Source organism: Crocuta crocuta, unplaced genomic scaffold, assembly GCF_008692635.1.
Source record: "Crocuta crocuta isolate KB4526 unplaced genomic scaffold, BGI_CrCroc_1.0 scaffold70, whole genome shotgun sequence".
Classification (NCBI taxonomy): Eukaryota; Metazoa; Chordata; class Mammalia; order Carnivora; family Hyaenidae; genus Crocuta; species Crocuta crocuta.
Genome location: NW_027528417.1, coordinates 9,350,516 through 9,366,410, shown reverse-complemented (window position 1 = coordinate 9,366,410; position 15,895 = coordinate 9,350,516). Strand labels below are relative to the sequence as shown.

Below are 15,895 nucleotides of genomic sequence, written 5' to 3'. Positions count from 1 at the left end.
AGGCAGGTACTAGTGTTAGCCCCTTTTAACATATGAGGAAGAGGAAGTGGAGGCAGAGTGGAGGGTAAGTGACTTGCCTAATATGTTCTGATTCCATATGTTGAAGTCCTACTGCCCTGTGTGACTGCATTTGGAGACAGGGCTTTTGGGAAGTAATTGAGGTGAAGTGAGATCCTAACAGTGAGATCCTAATCCCATTGGGCTGGTACCCTTATAGGAAGAGGAGGCCACCAGACAGCTCTCTCTGCCACGTGAGAACAGAAAGAAGGCAGCTGGCCATCTGCAAGCCAAGAACAGAGGTCTCACAAGATACTAAGCCTGCCAGCAACTTGATCTTGAACTTCCAGCTTCCAGAACCGAGAAAACAACTTTCTATTGTTTCAGGCACCCAGTCTGTGGTGTGCTATTATGGCAGCCTGAACTAGTACATTGCTCAAAGTAGGTCAAGAGCAACACTGGGAATGAAACCCAGGCAGTCAGACTCCAGACTCTTCTCTTCAACTGTTTCATACTACTGCCTCTGTGCAGCCTGCTGACTGGCCAGGAGATACAAAGATCTCCAGTTCCAACTCCAGCTTCGTTCTCAATAGAAGTTTTTCTTTCACTGCTTACAGCTATGGGACCCTGAGCTCTTCTCTGAACTTCTCTATGCTTCTCTCTGTAAACGGGGAAAAAGTAATTTCTACCAGAGTAGACCAAATGAGGAAACATATATGCAACTGTAAATCACAATACTAATGGCCCTGTGTTAGTAATGAAAACAGTATGGTACTGGCACAAAAATAGATGCATAGATCAATGGGACAGAATAGAAAACCCAGAAATAAACCCACAATTATATGATCAATTAATCTTCGACAAAGGCTGAAGGAATATGCAGTAAGACAGTCTCTTCAAATGGTGCTGGGAAAACTGGACAGCAACATGCAAGAGAATGAAACTGGACCACTTTCTGACATCATACACAAAAATAAACTCAAAATGGATTGAGGAACCAAATGTGAGACCTGAAACCATAAAAATCCTAGAAGAGAGCATAGGCAGCAATTTCTCTCACATTAGCTGTAGCAACATTTTTTCTAGATATGTCTCCTGAGGCAAGAGAAATAAAAGCAGAAAGAAACTATTGGGACTACATCAAAATAAAAAGCTTCTGCACAGCAAAGGAAATAATCAACAAAACGAAAAGACAACCTGCTGAATGGGAGAAGATATTTGCAAATGACATATCCAATAAAGGGTTAGTATCCAAAATACATAAGGGGCGCCTGGGTGGCTCAGTTGGTCAAGTGTCCAACTTTGGCTCAGGTCATGATCTCATGGTTTGTGGGTTCAAGCCCCTGCCTCGAGCTCCGTGCAAACAACTCAGAGCCTGGGGCCTGCTTCAGATTTTATGTCTCCCTCTCTCTCTGCCTCTCCCCAACTCTCTCTCTCAAAAATAAAATAAACATTTAAAAAAAACCATTCATCCTAAAATCCATAAAGAATTAGTACAACTCAACACCCAAAAAGTAAAAAATCCAATTGAAAAATGGGCAGAAGACATGAACAGACATTTCTTCAAAGAAGACATCCAGATAGAACATAGATACATGAAAAGATGCTCATTATCACTCATCATCAGAAAAATGCAAATCAAAACTGCAATGAGATATCATCTCATACCTGTCAGAATGGCTAAAATCAAAAACACAAGAAACAACAAGTGTTGGTGAGGATGCAGAGGAAGGGGAACCTTCATACGTTGTTGGTGGGAATGCAAACTCGTGCAGCCACTGTGGAAAACAGTATGGAGATTCTTCAACAACTTAAAAATAGAACTACCCTATGATCCAGTAATTCCACTATTAGGTGGAAAGAGGCGCCAAAAACTAATTCAAAAGGATATATATCCCCCTATGCTTATTGCGGCATTATTTACAATAGCCAAATTATGGAAGCAGCCCAAGTGTCCATCAATACATGAATGGATAAAGATGTGGCATATGTGTGTGTGTGTGTGTGTGTGTGTGTGTGTGGCATGTATATATACGTATACACATACCCAATGGAATATTATTCAGCCATAAAAAGAATGAAATCTTGCCACTTGCAAACCATGGGTTGAACTAGAGAGTATAACGTTAAGTGAAATAAGTCAGTCAAAGAAAGACAAATACCATATGATTTCACTCAGGTGGAATTTAAGAAACAAACAACAAAAAGAACCACAAGCAAAGGGGGAAAAGGAGAGAGAGAAACAAACCAAGAAACACACTTTTAATGATAGAGAACAAACTGATGGTTACTAGAGGGGAGTTGAGAGGGAGATGGGTGAAATAGGTGATGGGGAATAAAGAATACACTAAAAAAATTAATAAGTAAGTAAATAAATAAATAGCCCTGTGTTATGAAAGATAATGGCTTAACTATTTGTTGTGATATAGAATCATTTCTGAGGGGCGCCTGGGTGGCTCAGTCGGTTAAGGGTCTGACTCGATTTTGGGCTCAGGTCATGATCTCATGGTTGATGAGTTCAAGCCCGGCATCAGGGCTCTGTGCTCACAGGGAGGAGCCTGTTTGGTATTCTCTGTCTCCCCTCTATCTCTCTCTACCCCCCTTCAATTGCTCTCTTGCGTGCTCTCTCTCTCTCAAAATAAATAAATAAACATTAAAAAAAGAATCATATTTGATAGGAGAGCCCACAGAATCCTAGGGCTTTCTGGCTGAATGTCTAAGGAAAAACCATTGAAATGGGCGCTCGGGGAATGAGGTTCAGAAGAGGAACATGTACCTGAAAGAAACATAAGACTATCTTCTCTTACTTTCTCAACCATGACCTTTCACTTTAGCATCTGTGTAAGAAAGTGCTGGTAAAAATCATGAGACCATTTACTACAGATTAAATTCAATTCATTTAATCAAATCAAATAAATATTGAGCACCGGCTGCAGCCATGTGCTAGATGCTGCGGGGAATGAAAAGTAAGCCACAGTTACTGCCTTCAAAAAGTCTATAATCTAATAAAAGAAAAAACTATAAAAAAGGAACGTGGCGTGGTGGGGGGAAAATGGATTTAGAGGGTCAGAAGACAGGTGCAATTTCTTTGTGCCCACTAGGCCCTTTTTCTGGACCATTTCCCCCGTGCCCCTCCTCACCAGCCACCATTACCTTTTGACTCATTATCCTTTGGAACTCAAGAAGGTGTTTAGGCTCTCCTGACTTGGTCAGAGCCCTATTTTATAGTCCTACTATAATCTTGAACCTTTCCTAAGTAACACTTCTAACAGATGGACATTTGCATTTCTGGAGGGAAAGAAGGAGAGAGGGAAAGCCTGGCTGACATTTACTAGGCTTAATAGCCTGCAAAGGAGGTCTCGACACCCTCATCTGTAACATAGAGATAGATGATAATGCCCACTTCCCAGAGTTGCTATGGGAATCCTGTGACATTGTCAACAAGATGCTGTTTTATAAAATGTGAAATGAATAGCATTTTAATACAGGGCAGATTGCAGAAAGCATTTTAGCAGTCTGAGGTGAAAATACAGAGCTAAAAGAGAATGAAGGAAAGGCAATTAATTCCCTCCAGAACTGAGGCCCAAAATGGACCAGCAATGGAAAAGGTGGTAGATGGCTGAGGGATGAGTAGATTTTAATAAACAGAGGTAGAACACCTACTTCCTACATTCACGCTACAGAAAAACGTGTGTGAGCGTGCCTGTGTGCGTGTGCACGCATGTATGAGTGGGCTCCTCACCAGAATGTCACTCTGCAGGGCATGGATTCCCAGCTGCTTTGCTCATGCCTATGTTCCCTGTACCCGTAAGGATGTCTGGTACATGGTCGGGTCTCAGGAAGTGTTTACTGATTGGACGAATAACCGAATGAACGAAGAGGATAGAGAACATCAGAAGAAATGTTCGGAGCTTTTAGCAAAAACGTGTCTGGCTCCCTTCGAAAATGGGGTTGCTGTGAGGCACATGGGCTTGGAGAGACCAGGTTACACAGGAGGAGGGACAGATGAGTAAGGGAGCCAGGACACGTGGACACATGCACCGGTAGCTGCTGAGCACCCTGGGGGTGCTGGTGGGACTTCGGATGCCGCGGCCTGGCTGATTTGCAGAATTTTCCGTTTTCTAACGAAAGCCCCTAGCGCTGACATCTTTCGGGGAAACTGAAGGGAAAGTGCTCCCTGTTGAAAACACTGAAATGAGGGGCGCCTGGGNGCCTCTCTCTCTCTCTCTCTCTCTCAGAAATAAACAAAACATTTAAAAAAAATAAAAAAATTTAAAAAAGAAAACACTGAAATGAAACAGCCGGACTCAGCCTCATAACCAATCATCACGTTCTCCTCTGCACATCAAGGGTCTTTGACAACATGTGACATATGACAGGGCAGGAAAAAAAAACACATCTGTAATTATAATAAAGATGAAAACTGTGGAAATCATCAGGAGCATCTGAATTCAGAACGCCAATGAATGTAAATCATGTTATTTGCATAGAAATGTGGTAACCCTACAGATATTGGTTAAAATTCATAAGTAGATGAATAATGAATAAAATGGCAGTTTTCAAATTATGAAATAAAAGTGTGATTACTCTTACCTTTTGGAAAAAAATCTCACTCTTAGACGTGCCTAATAAGAAATGGGGCACTGAAAATAAACTGAGTGCCCGAGACTTTTAGTCAGTATATCACACACCCCCTTTTTTTAATGTTAAGAAATGACTACCTAATCAGTATCTGTGATAATGATCTGTAATCTTACCAGTGTGAGATTGATGATAAATACCAAGTGCTGATTTCTTAATAACATGAAAAATAAATATACAACACATTTTCAGGTAGGAGTCTTCCTAGCCATCCTTAATGCGAAGTCCTTACGGTCCAGCTACGGTAATGCAATTCAAGCAAAAGATTTTAAGGTGTCATTTTAATGCAAATAACCTAGCTGCACACTTTTAAGCTATTGGTGCCTAAAGCTTATTTTTATCTAAGGCTCAGATAGTAAGAATGTTGGATATAATTGAGTTCTTGTCTAATTACATAAAGACTAATTTAGAACCTCATTTATTTGGAGAGTCTCTCGCATAGCAAATCCATTTAAAATGACACATAAGAGGAGGTAATTAAAAATTAAAGTTGAAATCAAGATGAAAAAGGCAAGATTGAAGCTGGCTTCGACTGCGTTGATTAGTGGTGGAGGCCAGTTGAATGGGGGAGGGGCTTAAAAGGCTTTGAAAGAGACAAAGGAAGAGGGGGAGGAGGGCACACAGGTCCCTAAGGCATCAATGCTTTTGAAATTTTTTCCAATATTATGAAGCTGATCAGGAAGGGTGAGCTTATTAAGTATGGATGAATACTGGGGATTCCGAGGCATGGACCCCTTCCCCATCCCGGACGGGAATGCTCCTTGGCTAAGAAAGGGGAGGACACAGCATCCAGATAAGCAAGGCAGTATACGTGCTGCACCTGCTAATAACAGGCTCTTCTGAACAGCAAGCTCCCGGAGCTGCTTCAGCCGTAACGCGCGCGCACACACACACACACACACAAACGCGCGCGCACACACGCGCACACACACACACAGACACACACACACAAACGCGAACACACACATAAACGCGCGCGCGCACACACACACACGCAAATGGTCTTTGATCATGTGTTTTACAGTTTGCAAAGGGCTTTTACATACATAAACCTCACTTCCTCCTCACACCCACCCAAGAAAGAACAGGTACTCTCACTAAATCTATTTGACAAGTGGAGAGAAATGGAGGTCCTAAAAGGTTAGGTAACACACCTGAGGTGTAACCCATCTAAAGTGCTGGGACCAGAGGTCAAATGCGTTGACTCCAAACCCCAAACTGCTCCATTCCCTGTTGGTTAGTACTTGTTTTCCTTTTTTTAATTTTATTTTAAAGAGAGAGCGGGGTGCCTGGTGGCTTAGTTGGTTAAGCATCCAACTCTTGATTTTGGCTCAGGTCATGATCGAGCCAAAATGTGACAGCGCCTGCTTGGGATTCTCTCTCTCCTCTCTCTCTCTCTGTTTCTGCCCCTACCCCACTCACCCTCTCTCAAAGTAAATAAGCTTTAATAAAATAAATAAAATAAAGTCAAATAAAATAAGATAAAAGAGCATGCATGAAGGGGGTAGAGGGGCAGAGGGAGGCTCCACGCTGACATCAGGCTCGATCCTATAACCGCGGCATCATGACCTGAGCGAAAATCAAGAGTTAGATGCTCAACTGACTGAGTCACCCAGACACCACTTTTTCTTATTTCTGTCACTCTTACTAGATCTTTCTTTCTCTTTTCTCCCTCTTCATTTTCCTTTTACCAAACTTCCCTGTCCATGTCTTTCATCTTCCTCCCTTCCCTTGCTATTTTCTTGCTCATTCCCTCCTATTCCTATTTGGGCCATGACTGCCAGCAATCTCAGAGGCTACAGCTCAGCCAAGCAGACATTCTCAGATCCTAAGAGTCTGGTGGTGCACTCTGAAAGGCAGCAAGCTTTTCTGTTTCTGAGGTTGTTTCCATTGCAGCAAGACCATTGCCCCTGACAACTAGAGTGGAGCTTGGGAAGTGGTACCTCAGTTATCACCTGTGTCCCAGTTATAAGGCTCATTGCTATCCCCTCTTGCTGCATTAAATAGACTATTTATCTAGAGAGATTGCTATTTATGTGTGTATATATATATGTTTAACAGCCCAGCAGAGGTTGAATTTTCAAGAATTTTGTTGTCCTTCTGGGTCATTTGGGGGGATGCGTTGTTAGAAACACTCACTAAAAGTCAGCCAGAAAAGTGTTCTCTGTGCGACTGTGCTGTGACTCCCACCAATAGGAATACCTCCTTCAGCTGGTCAGCCCCCACGTCTCTCTGGAATCCCTACCACATGCCAGAGTTAGGGATGCAGCAGTTAGCAAGTTGCGAAAGGTCCCTTCCCTCGTGGAGCAGACAGTCCAACAGGAACGGGCACGGCACAAGTGGAACGAACGCCAGGCAGCATGTCAGCTGGGCAAATTCGGGGAAGCCCGCCTACTACCAGGACCTTGTCTTAGCAGAGAGAGACAATGAGCTCAGGACAAGACGCTTCTAGCACATCCGCAGGATGCGACACAGTCTCTCAAAGACCACGGCTCTTTCAAATCAGCAGAAGACAGCATGCCCCTCATCTCCCCATCTCCCCCCCCCATCTCTTCTTGGCTCTTCCTTAAGAGTTGCCCCAGGGGGGCCAGGATAGGTGTGATACCTCAAGTCAAGAGGGAAGGACCCATGTGGATTTTGTGACTTGTAGCCTGACTTAACTCCCTCACATTACCCCTGATTTGTAGCTATTAAGATGGTTATTCTTAATAGCTGTAAGGCTGTAATATTAATACAACTCGCAAGTTTAAAAGGAATACCCTGTGAAGTAGGTCTTTTTAATACGATCCCATCATACATAAATTATCGAGTTCTTGATAAGTAAAACGCAAGGCCGGGATGGAACTTGCCACGTGCACCTCTCCCCACGGACATCCTGTAATGAGATGTCCAGAAATGGCCTCCAGGTACACACTTACTGTTGTCCTCAGCAGCACGACATCTGCCTCTTGCAAGGAACACGGGACACAGTTTGCCCACACGTGCCAGGCGGGTCTCCAGTAAAACACCAAGGGGAGGATCCCAAATGAGAAGATGGATCCAGCAAGACAGAGGGTTTTCCGGCAGCCTTGAGTCCGGTAGCCAAATATCTCCTGGGGAAGAACCAAAACGACCCCAAAGATTGGTTAGGCACAATAAATAGCAAATGAAGCAACCGGGATTTGGGGGATAAAACTGGGGCAGAGACTGAAGTAGTTGAGGAGAGACTGAGAACATGGAGAAGGGTCCCGGACAAAATAACACACGATCCCAAGCCTCCAGAACTCACGATCCAACTACGAAACTCACTTTCTATAATTTGCGCACCTGACAACCCTGTGTCAAACACAAATGCTAGATGATACGTTATCTTATTTAAGTCTCTCCAGCAGCCCCTGTAATGTTATCTTCATTCACAAATGATGGGGCCGAGCTCAGAAAGACCTGGCCAAGGCCACAGAGCTAGGAATTCTGCTTCCAAGATTCAAACCCAGGTCTGATCCACAGCCTTCACAGGCACGGTCGTGAGCCATGTGACAGGAGGACCAGATGACGGCAGCAACTGATGGTTCCCTTGGCTGGGACCAGCAGCCATACGGGCAGGACAGAAACAAGCCTTGAGTGTGGGGTCGGGATGTGATCAAAGTGACCCACTAGAGGATGAATAACTAAGCGCCAATCAGCTGTCGGGTGTTTGGGGGCGGAGCTGTGCTTTCCCACCTCCTCTCTTGTCCAGCAGCAAAAAGAACTTTACACCATGGGGGAAAATCCATAGAAACAATGTGGGTTATTGAACCCTTGCCATGAGCTGGGAGGGGATATGAGAGCCGGGATGATACAAATATGAGCAAGGTAAGAGTCTTATACCTCTAATAAATTTATAATCTGGACAAGGAAAAATTATTTATTTATTTTTATGTTTTATTTATTTCTAGGAGAGAGAGAGAGAGAGACAGCGTGAGCAGGAGAGGGTCAGAGAGAGAGGGAGTCACAGACTGAAACAGGCTCCAGGCTCTGAGCTGGCAGTCAGCACAGAGCCCGACGCAGGGCCCGAACCCACGAACCGCGAGATCATGACCTAAGCGAAAGTCGGACGCTTAACCGACTAAGCCACCCAGGCGCCCCATGGACAAGGAAAAATTAAAGATTTATAATCTTTCAAGGAAAGCCTGGGACAGAATGGAAAACCAGCCCTGAAGTTCATGGTCTCAGTCACACACCTAATCGCTCAAAGTCATAGGTATACTTGTGCTGATTATGGTGGCCAGAATTGTCCAGTATCTTGGTTAGCAGCACATTCTCTGGACCAAGACATGTTGGATTCAAAGCCTAACGCTGCCACTTCCTGGGTGTGACTTTAAGCAAGTTATCTAGCCTCTTTGTTCTTCAGTTTGCCATCCATCAGATGGGGGTGGTGATAATACCCAGTTCCCAGGGCTGTGGCAAAAATTAAGTGGGTTACTAGAGGTAGGTGCTATGTAAGCATTTCCTGCTGCTGCTGCTTATGCTGCTGCCGCTGCTACGCCTGATACCAGCTGACCACCGCCCACAAGTAGACCTGAAATTCTACCCCTTAGTCTGTTGGCATTTAGGTCTAAGAATTCCTAGCATCAGTGGTTCGGCTCCTGCTCAGAGTGCCTGTTAGGATAACAAGGAGGCTGGAACACACAATTTGAAATCAGCTGCCTTCTCTGTCTCACCTGATAAAGATTGCAGTATCAGAAAAGTTTCTGCGACCATTGGCTGAAAGCTGCTTCCATGTGTAGTTTTTGGGTGCCTTCCTCTTATTAGCAAGCAGTGCATGCAGGTGCTGGCTGACTGCCGTAGGTATTGTCCACATTTGGCATGACTTTGATGAAACGTTCACATTAACTCAGAAACGTAAGCTCTTGGCTGATTTTGCAAACTAGAATGTCTATCTTGACATGAATTCTTTTTTGTCCCAAACTCAAGCTCTTGCTCTCCAGCTGCCAACTCTGGAATGGTTCTGTCCCCTCATTGTTCCAGAAGCAATGCTTCATTGAGCTCACTTTGAGCAGGATCCCAATCCTAAATCCCATACCTATCCTAGGTCCATCCCATCAAATTTTCCCATGTACTTTTTTATGTGCCTATACTTTGGAATAGCTCAACTTCTACCCAACAACCCAGAAACTGTATCATATTTTTTGAATGTTATATTTAAAGGCTTCTTTATACTGTCAGTCAATTGAGCACCCCCTCCACGTAATATGTCTGAGATATGCCAATTCTAGAAGCACTAATCTCCATGTTAGCATGCATTCTTTTATGGGCTCTGCAATGAGAGCCCTCTATAGTTTCCAAAGTGAATTCATGTTCACTATCAAAATAACCTAAGCAGGAATTATTATCTTTGATTTCCAGCTAAGAAAACTGAAGTGTAAAGTTATTATATGTAATAGATATTATTAGCAACTATTGTTGGTAATAATGACAGCAGCTAATATTTTCTGGGCACCTCAAAGCCCTTCACAAAGCCCTGGGCACCTACTCTCCCATTTAGTTGAAAAAGATAACATAAGTTTCTCAAAGTTCATCAGTAACTCAAAACTGGACCTCCAGTCAAGACCTTTGCAGCATGGGAGGATACCGTGAGTAGGTCATTGCCATTCTAAGGCTCTTCTTCACTCTGTCCTGCATTTCAGTTCAATTTAAACAAACAATTTTTAAGCGTCCACCAAAGAGCAGGCATGTGCTAGACACAGAGATGGATGAGACAATGCCTCTAGCCTCAGGGAGCTCATTAGTTTAATGGGAAGAGAGACACACAAATGATGGGAACAAACAAGGTTAGAGCAATAAAAGGGTTACATAGAGGCGTGACTATAGAAATTGTCATCTGAAGTGGGTGCTATTAATAAAAATGCTGGAGGAACAGACCAGAAGGAGACAGTCAGGCCAGGTGAATATCCCCCACTTATACAAGAGTGTTCCTTTATTTTATTTATTTTTTCACTTGGGAGAGAGGAGAATGAGAGAGAGAGAGCATGGAAGCAGGAAAAAGTGGCAGAGGGAGAGAGAGAAAAAGAGAGAGTCCAAAGGAAGCTCCACATTGTCAGCCTAGAGCCCAATACGGGGCTCGATCCCATGACTCTGGAATCATGACATGAGCAGAAATCAGGAGTTGGATGCTCAACTGACTGAGCCACTCAGGCACCCCCAGAGTGTTGCTTTAAAAGCTTACCTGCTCTCAGTCCTGTGGACACTACAATATCAGTTAATGGCTCATGACCCATAATCCATTGCCAAACTTTTAGTAGAAAGGCTGGAATAATGTGGACAAGGAGTTTTCAATTATTGCTTACTAAAGTGAGTTGAACTGGTCTGACTTGAATGGTACTGACTGCAAATTCCATTGCAGGGACTATTAATAGACACTGGCTTTAAAAATGCAAAACTTAGCATGGTGCTGTTTGTTATGATCCGGTAGCACTTTACTTCCTACACTATGGAGTGCCTGCCTCCCATGTTCCTGAAAATGCTTGAGAGAACTGTCCCTGCTACTCTGCACTCCACCTACCCCTACCCTTACCTCCCACAAAAGAAATCAATCTGCAAAAAAAAAAAAAAAAAACCCCAAAAAACCCAACAAAATAAAACCAAATACTGAGAAAATGTCAAACGACTATCACACTCAGTGCCGTCAACATGCATTATAAATAGCACATTGTTCCTTTCTTTATTTCCCTTTCTACTCACTGATCCTTCTGTCCCTTCTGTCCCTGGTGATCTAGGTCTTTTGCATTCCTAAGGACTTAAACTTTAGCTTCCAAGTGTCCAGATCTTCTTCCCTGCAGAGCCCTTATACTCAAAAAGTCAAACTTATGCTCCCCAAAGCAATAATCTCAACTACCGCAGCCAACAGAACCCCTTAAAAATCTATAGATCCTGTCCCCAGAAAAATACACACAGATGTATATAAACAAACTTCTCTGTATAGATTCAGGAAGTTCCCACAGAACCATAAGGCATGATTCCCATGAACCATAAGGTTCATAAGGCTGAATCAAGACTGATCTTTCCAGAGGTTATACTCTGTACTTGTACTTACGGCCCCACACTAGGTGAGCACTGAATGATTGTAGAGGGTGTGAAGACCATGCTTCTGGAAATGCACGTGAGAGGGTGATGAGAGTAGGACATTGGCTGACTCCAAGAAGCTTCGAAGGGTTATGTCATCATCCAGGGGCTCACCGAGTCGTGAGAGTGGCTCTCAGCTTCTAGCCCCAGAGATAGCTAGCAGAACACCTCTGGCCAGGAAGATTCAAGCTCACCAGGTCCCAGAAATGGGTTGGAATGAGAGAGTAAGATGTGTGTGATCATCACACGACTAGATGAATACGTGGGTAGGTATTAAGACTTTGTTCTCTTCCCAACAGCACCATCTCCAGTGATTGACCCGCCCATGGAGCTATATACAAACATAGTGCTTAAAATGGGTTCTAGGCTCTTCTCTGACCATCTCCCACCCTGACTGACATGCCTTCTTTGAACATATTACTTAGTTCAAATTACAGTCAAATCCCATTAGCCTGGGAGCCATTTATTCTCTTTAAGACAATTTTGCATTTCATGGGGTGCCTAGGTGGCTCAGTCGGTTAAGCATCCGACTTCGGCTCAGGTCATGATCTCACGCACGGCTCGTGAGTTTGAGCCCCGCGTCGGGCTCTGTGCTGACAGCTCAGAGCCTGGAGCCTGCTTCGAGCTCTCTGTCGCCTTTTCTCTCTGACCCTCCACCATTCATGCTCTCTCTCTGCCTCTCAAAAGTGAATAAACATTAAAAATTAAAAAAAAAAAGACAATTTTACATTTCTTTACTGGCTTCAGTAAATATTTGAAAGTTTAAGTGATTTTTTAAAATCTCCCTTAAGATAGTCTTTTTTTCCCCCTTATTTCCAAATTTGGGATGTGAAGAGAAATGTTTCACTGTCATTTTCATGCAACTACAACAAATTACGCTACATGAATACGATTTACATCACTGTGTATCCCAACCACAAATCCTACCCTACTCCAGTTTTCACTCAGTAGCTTCCTGCTTGACACTCTTCCGTGCAGAAGAATGAGTTCCCCAGGTTCCCCGAAATTCATCTGACTCTAGATTGAAGCAAGATGCTCTCAACCTGCGTGACCTAATCCGGAAATCTTAAACTGGAGGCTCTAGAAGAATGGCCTGCAGACAGGTTTTTTGTCAGCCTGGTAAGCATTTCTTAAACCTTTCTGTTATCATATGTTTGCACGTATAGGAGGATTAGGAGGAACTTAACGGAGGACCGTGGGGGAGAAGAAGGGGGGAAATGGTGGGGGAAAGGGAGAGAGGCAAACCATGAGAGGCTCTTGAATGCTGAGAACAAACTGAGGACTCATGGGTGTGGGGGGCGAGGGGGGAGATGGGCATGGAGGAGGGCACTTGTGGGGATGAGCACTGGGTGTTATATGGAAACCAACTTGACAATAAACTATTTGTAAAAAAAATAAAATAAAATAAAATAATAAAGTACTTTATGACTGCAAAAACAAAACAAAACAAACTTTCTGTTAGTCTCCCAGCTGCTTTCACATAAAAATTCTGACTTCCACCTTTTCTTTAAAATAAATCAGAAATTGTGACGGCACTGTACCCGCATTCTTGCACCGGAAGAGTCAGCTGGAGGGCACCAAATTGCCCAGGAACTGTCCCAATGGCAGCCAGGGAGAGAGGATAAGGCACTGCGGTATGTTCATACAATGGGATCTTACACAGCGCTTCAGACAGATCAACTCCAGCGACACCCCACAATAGGGATGACTCTCAGTGACATACTAGGTAGTGATAAACGTCAGTGCAAACAATTACCTCAGTAAAAAGCACAGTGTTACAAAGTTAAAAACTGGAAATGTAACTGACTTTTTGGGATGCACTTAAATAAAAGAAAGCTATAGCGAAAGGAAAGTGAGGACTTGATGGAAACATGGTTCAGGGCAATGGTTACCCCCACGGAGGCAAGGCAGGGCCGCATTGTCTAGTGTAGACTCTTGACAAGGTCCTAGCTTTGTTGGGGGCGATGGGGTCATTACGTTATTAAAGAACCGATTAAAGAGCTAAGTGAACTGATGCAACACAACACCGACAAGTAACGAGAGTGTCATGGTCAAACGATTATGGACAATCTAGTCATGAGCACCTGAATTCTTAAGGAAGAAAGGAAGAAAGAATCCGGTAGAGTGAGAGATGCCCCCCTTTAAATGAGCAGGTGCTCACCTGTTTCCCATGGTCCCTGACATGTTTCTCGTTTCCCCAACACTAGGCCATAGGTCACATTGACTTCTCATCTCATAGTGGGCCTGCTCATCAGAGCTACAGCCTCGCCCATAGGCCAGTGGTTCTCAACCAGGAGCGAATCTGCCCTCAGGTGACATTTGGCAATAGTTGGAGAACTTTTTGGTCACTCTCAGCTGAGAGGTGCCACCGACATGGCTTCTGGGTCCAGGAGCAGTATTGCAGGAATACTGTTGACTATCCCGCAATGCAGGTAAGCATCCTACAGTGCAGAGGGCGGCTGCCCCACAACCTCCACAAGAAAAACTCTTCTGGCCCCAAAAGAGGCGGAGGTGGATATTCTCCCACCCAACCGCAGCAGGTCACTAGGTCCTAGTGCCTACGATGTCCTCCTCGGCACCCAGCTGAGAACTAGAGAATGTTGATAGTAAAAACCTACAGTTAAAAAGGATTTGCACTTCAAGCCAAGTGGCCACTCGAGACCCATAGGGGGGCGCAGCAGCTCATTTTGCAGATGAGGAAACAGAGGTGCTAAGAGAGCATGCAAATTGCCCTTGTGCTCTGCACCCACCTCCCTCCCCAAACCGAGCCCCTCTCCAGCCGCCTCCTTCAGCAGCTGCCCGCGTCAGCCACCGTCAGAGAGCCCTTTCCTGCCTCCGGGTCTTCCCGTGGCTGGCTACCCCTCATCTGTTTAAGCCTCCTTTACGCGTGTCCTTCTCAGTAGCTCATGTCCTGTATGATGATAAGCCTCTGAGCTCACCCGCCCTTTATAATATTTTTTTTTTTTACCATTTTCGCAATTTCTACTTAGAATTTTTTGCTTGCTTCTCTAACTGCCCCCTTTCCAGCTCCCCCAAGACTTTAAGTTCTATCAGTTTAGGATCCTTTTGAGCTTGTCTCCTCTAGTACGGTTTACCCGGCATCTGGCGCATTATCTGCGCGGAGCAGACACTCCGTAAATACGTGCTAAATGGATGAATAAATAAGCCAGTGATTGTACTAAAGGAAAGAGGGAAGGGCGGAAGGGAGGGAAGAAGGGAGGGAGGGAGGAAGGTCTGGAAGGTAATGAACCCTTACTCTGCTTGTTCCTAGTCCAAGTTTAACTATAGCCTCTTCTTTGCCCCTTTAAAAATTAAATCATTCCAGGGGCACCTGGGTGGCTCAGCTGGTTGAGCATCCGACTTCAGCGCAGGTCATGATCTCACGGTTCGTGAGTTCGAGCCCCGCATCGGGCTGTGTGCTGACAGCTCAGAGCCTGGAGCCTGCTTCTGTATCTCCCTTNCTGTGCTGACTGCCAGCTCAGAGCCTGGAGCCTGTTTCAGTCTGTGACTCCCTCTCTCTCTGACCCTCCCCTGCTCACGTTGTCTCTCTCTCTCCTAGAAATAAATAAAACATTAAAAAAATATTTTTTAATTTAAAAAAAACATTAAAAGAAATTAAAACAAATTAAATCATTCCACTAATGGGGGGCAGGGGCGGGGGAGGAAACATAAATAACGCCAAGATACTGCCCTGTCTTTGGTCATTAGGAAATGTTAACTAGTTTCATTTGCATTACACTCACATCAATCTCTAAGGCTAGCTTTCTTAAACAAGTGCCTTCAGGGGGACGCCTGGGTGGCTGGAGTCCTTTAAGCGTCCAACTTCAGCCCAGGTCACGATTCCAACTTTGGCTCAGGTCCTGATGTTGCGGTTTGTGAGTTTGAGCCCCGCATTGGGCTCTGTGCTGACAGCTCAGAGCCTAGAGTCTGCTTTGGATTCTGTGTCTCCATCTCTCTGTCTCTCTCTCTCTCTCTGCCCCTCCCCCACTCACATTCTGTCTTTTTCTCCCTCTCTCAAAAATAAATAAACATTAAAAAATAAAATACACAAGTGCTTTCATTTTTCTTTTTTTCCCCCCTCCTTATTGTCTGTCTCCGGGGGTTGAAAAGATGCTAAAGGTAAGACTGAGTTTCACAAACTCCTTACCTTCCACAGAGGCAAACCAACCTCCTGGAC

The 15,895-nt window shown here is 44.3% G+C and overlaps 1 protein-coding gene across 1 annotated transcript in view; it reads right to left on the bottom strand.

Annotated features, from left to right (window-relative positions):
- The window catches only part of ATP13A4 (ATPase 13A4), a 121,937-nt gene that overhangs the window by 80,228 nt on the left and 25,814 nt on the right, over nucleotides 1-15,895 (bottom strand). Inside the window, exon 2 of the mRNA XM_077754538.1 lies at nucleotides 7,557-7,730. Coding sequence (XP_077610664.1) covers nucleotides 7,557-7,730 — 174 coding nt within the window. The remainder of the gene's footprint in view (nucleotides 1-7,556; nucleotides 7,731-15,895) is intronic.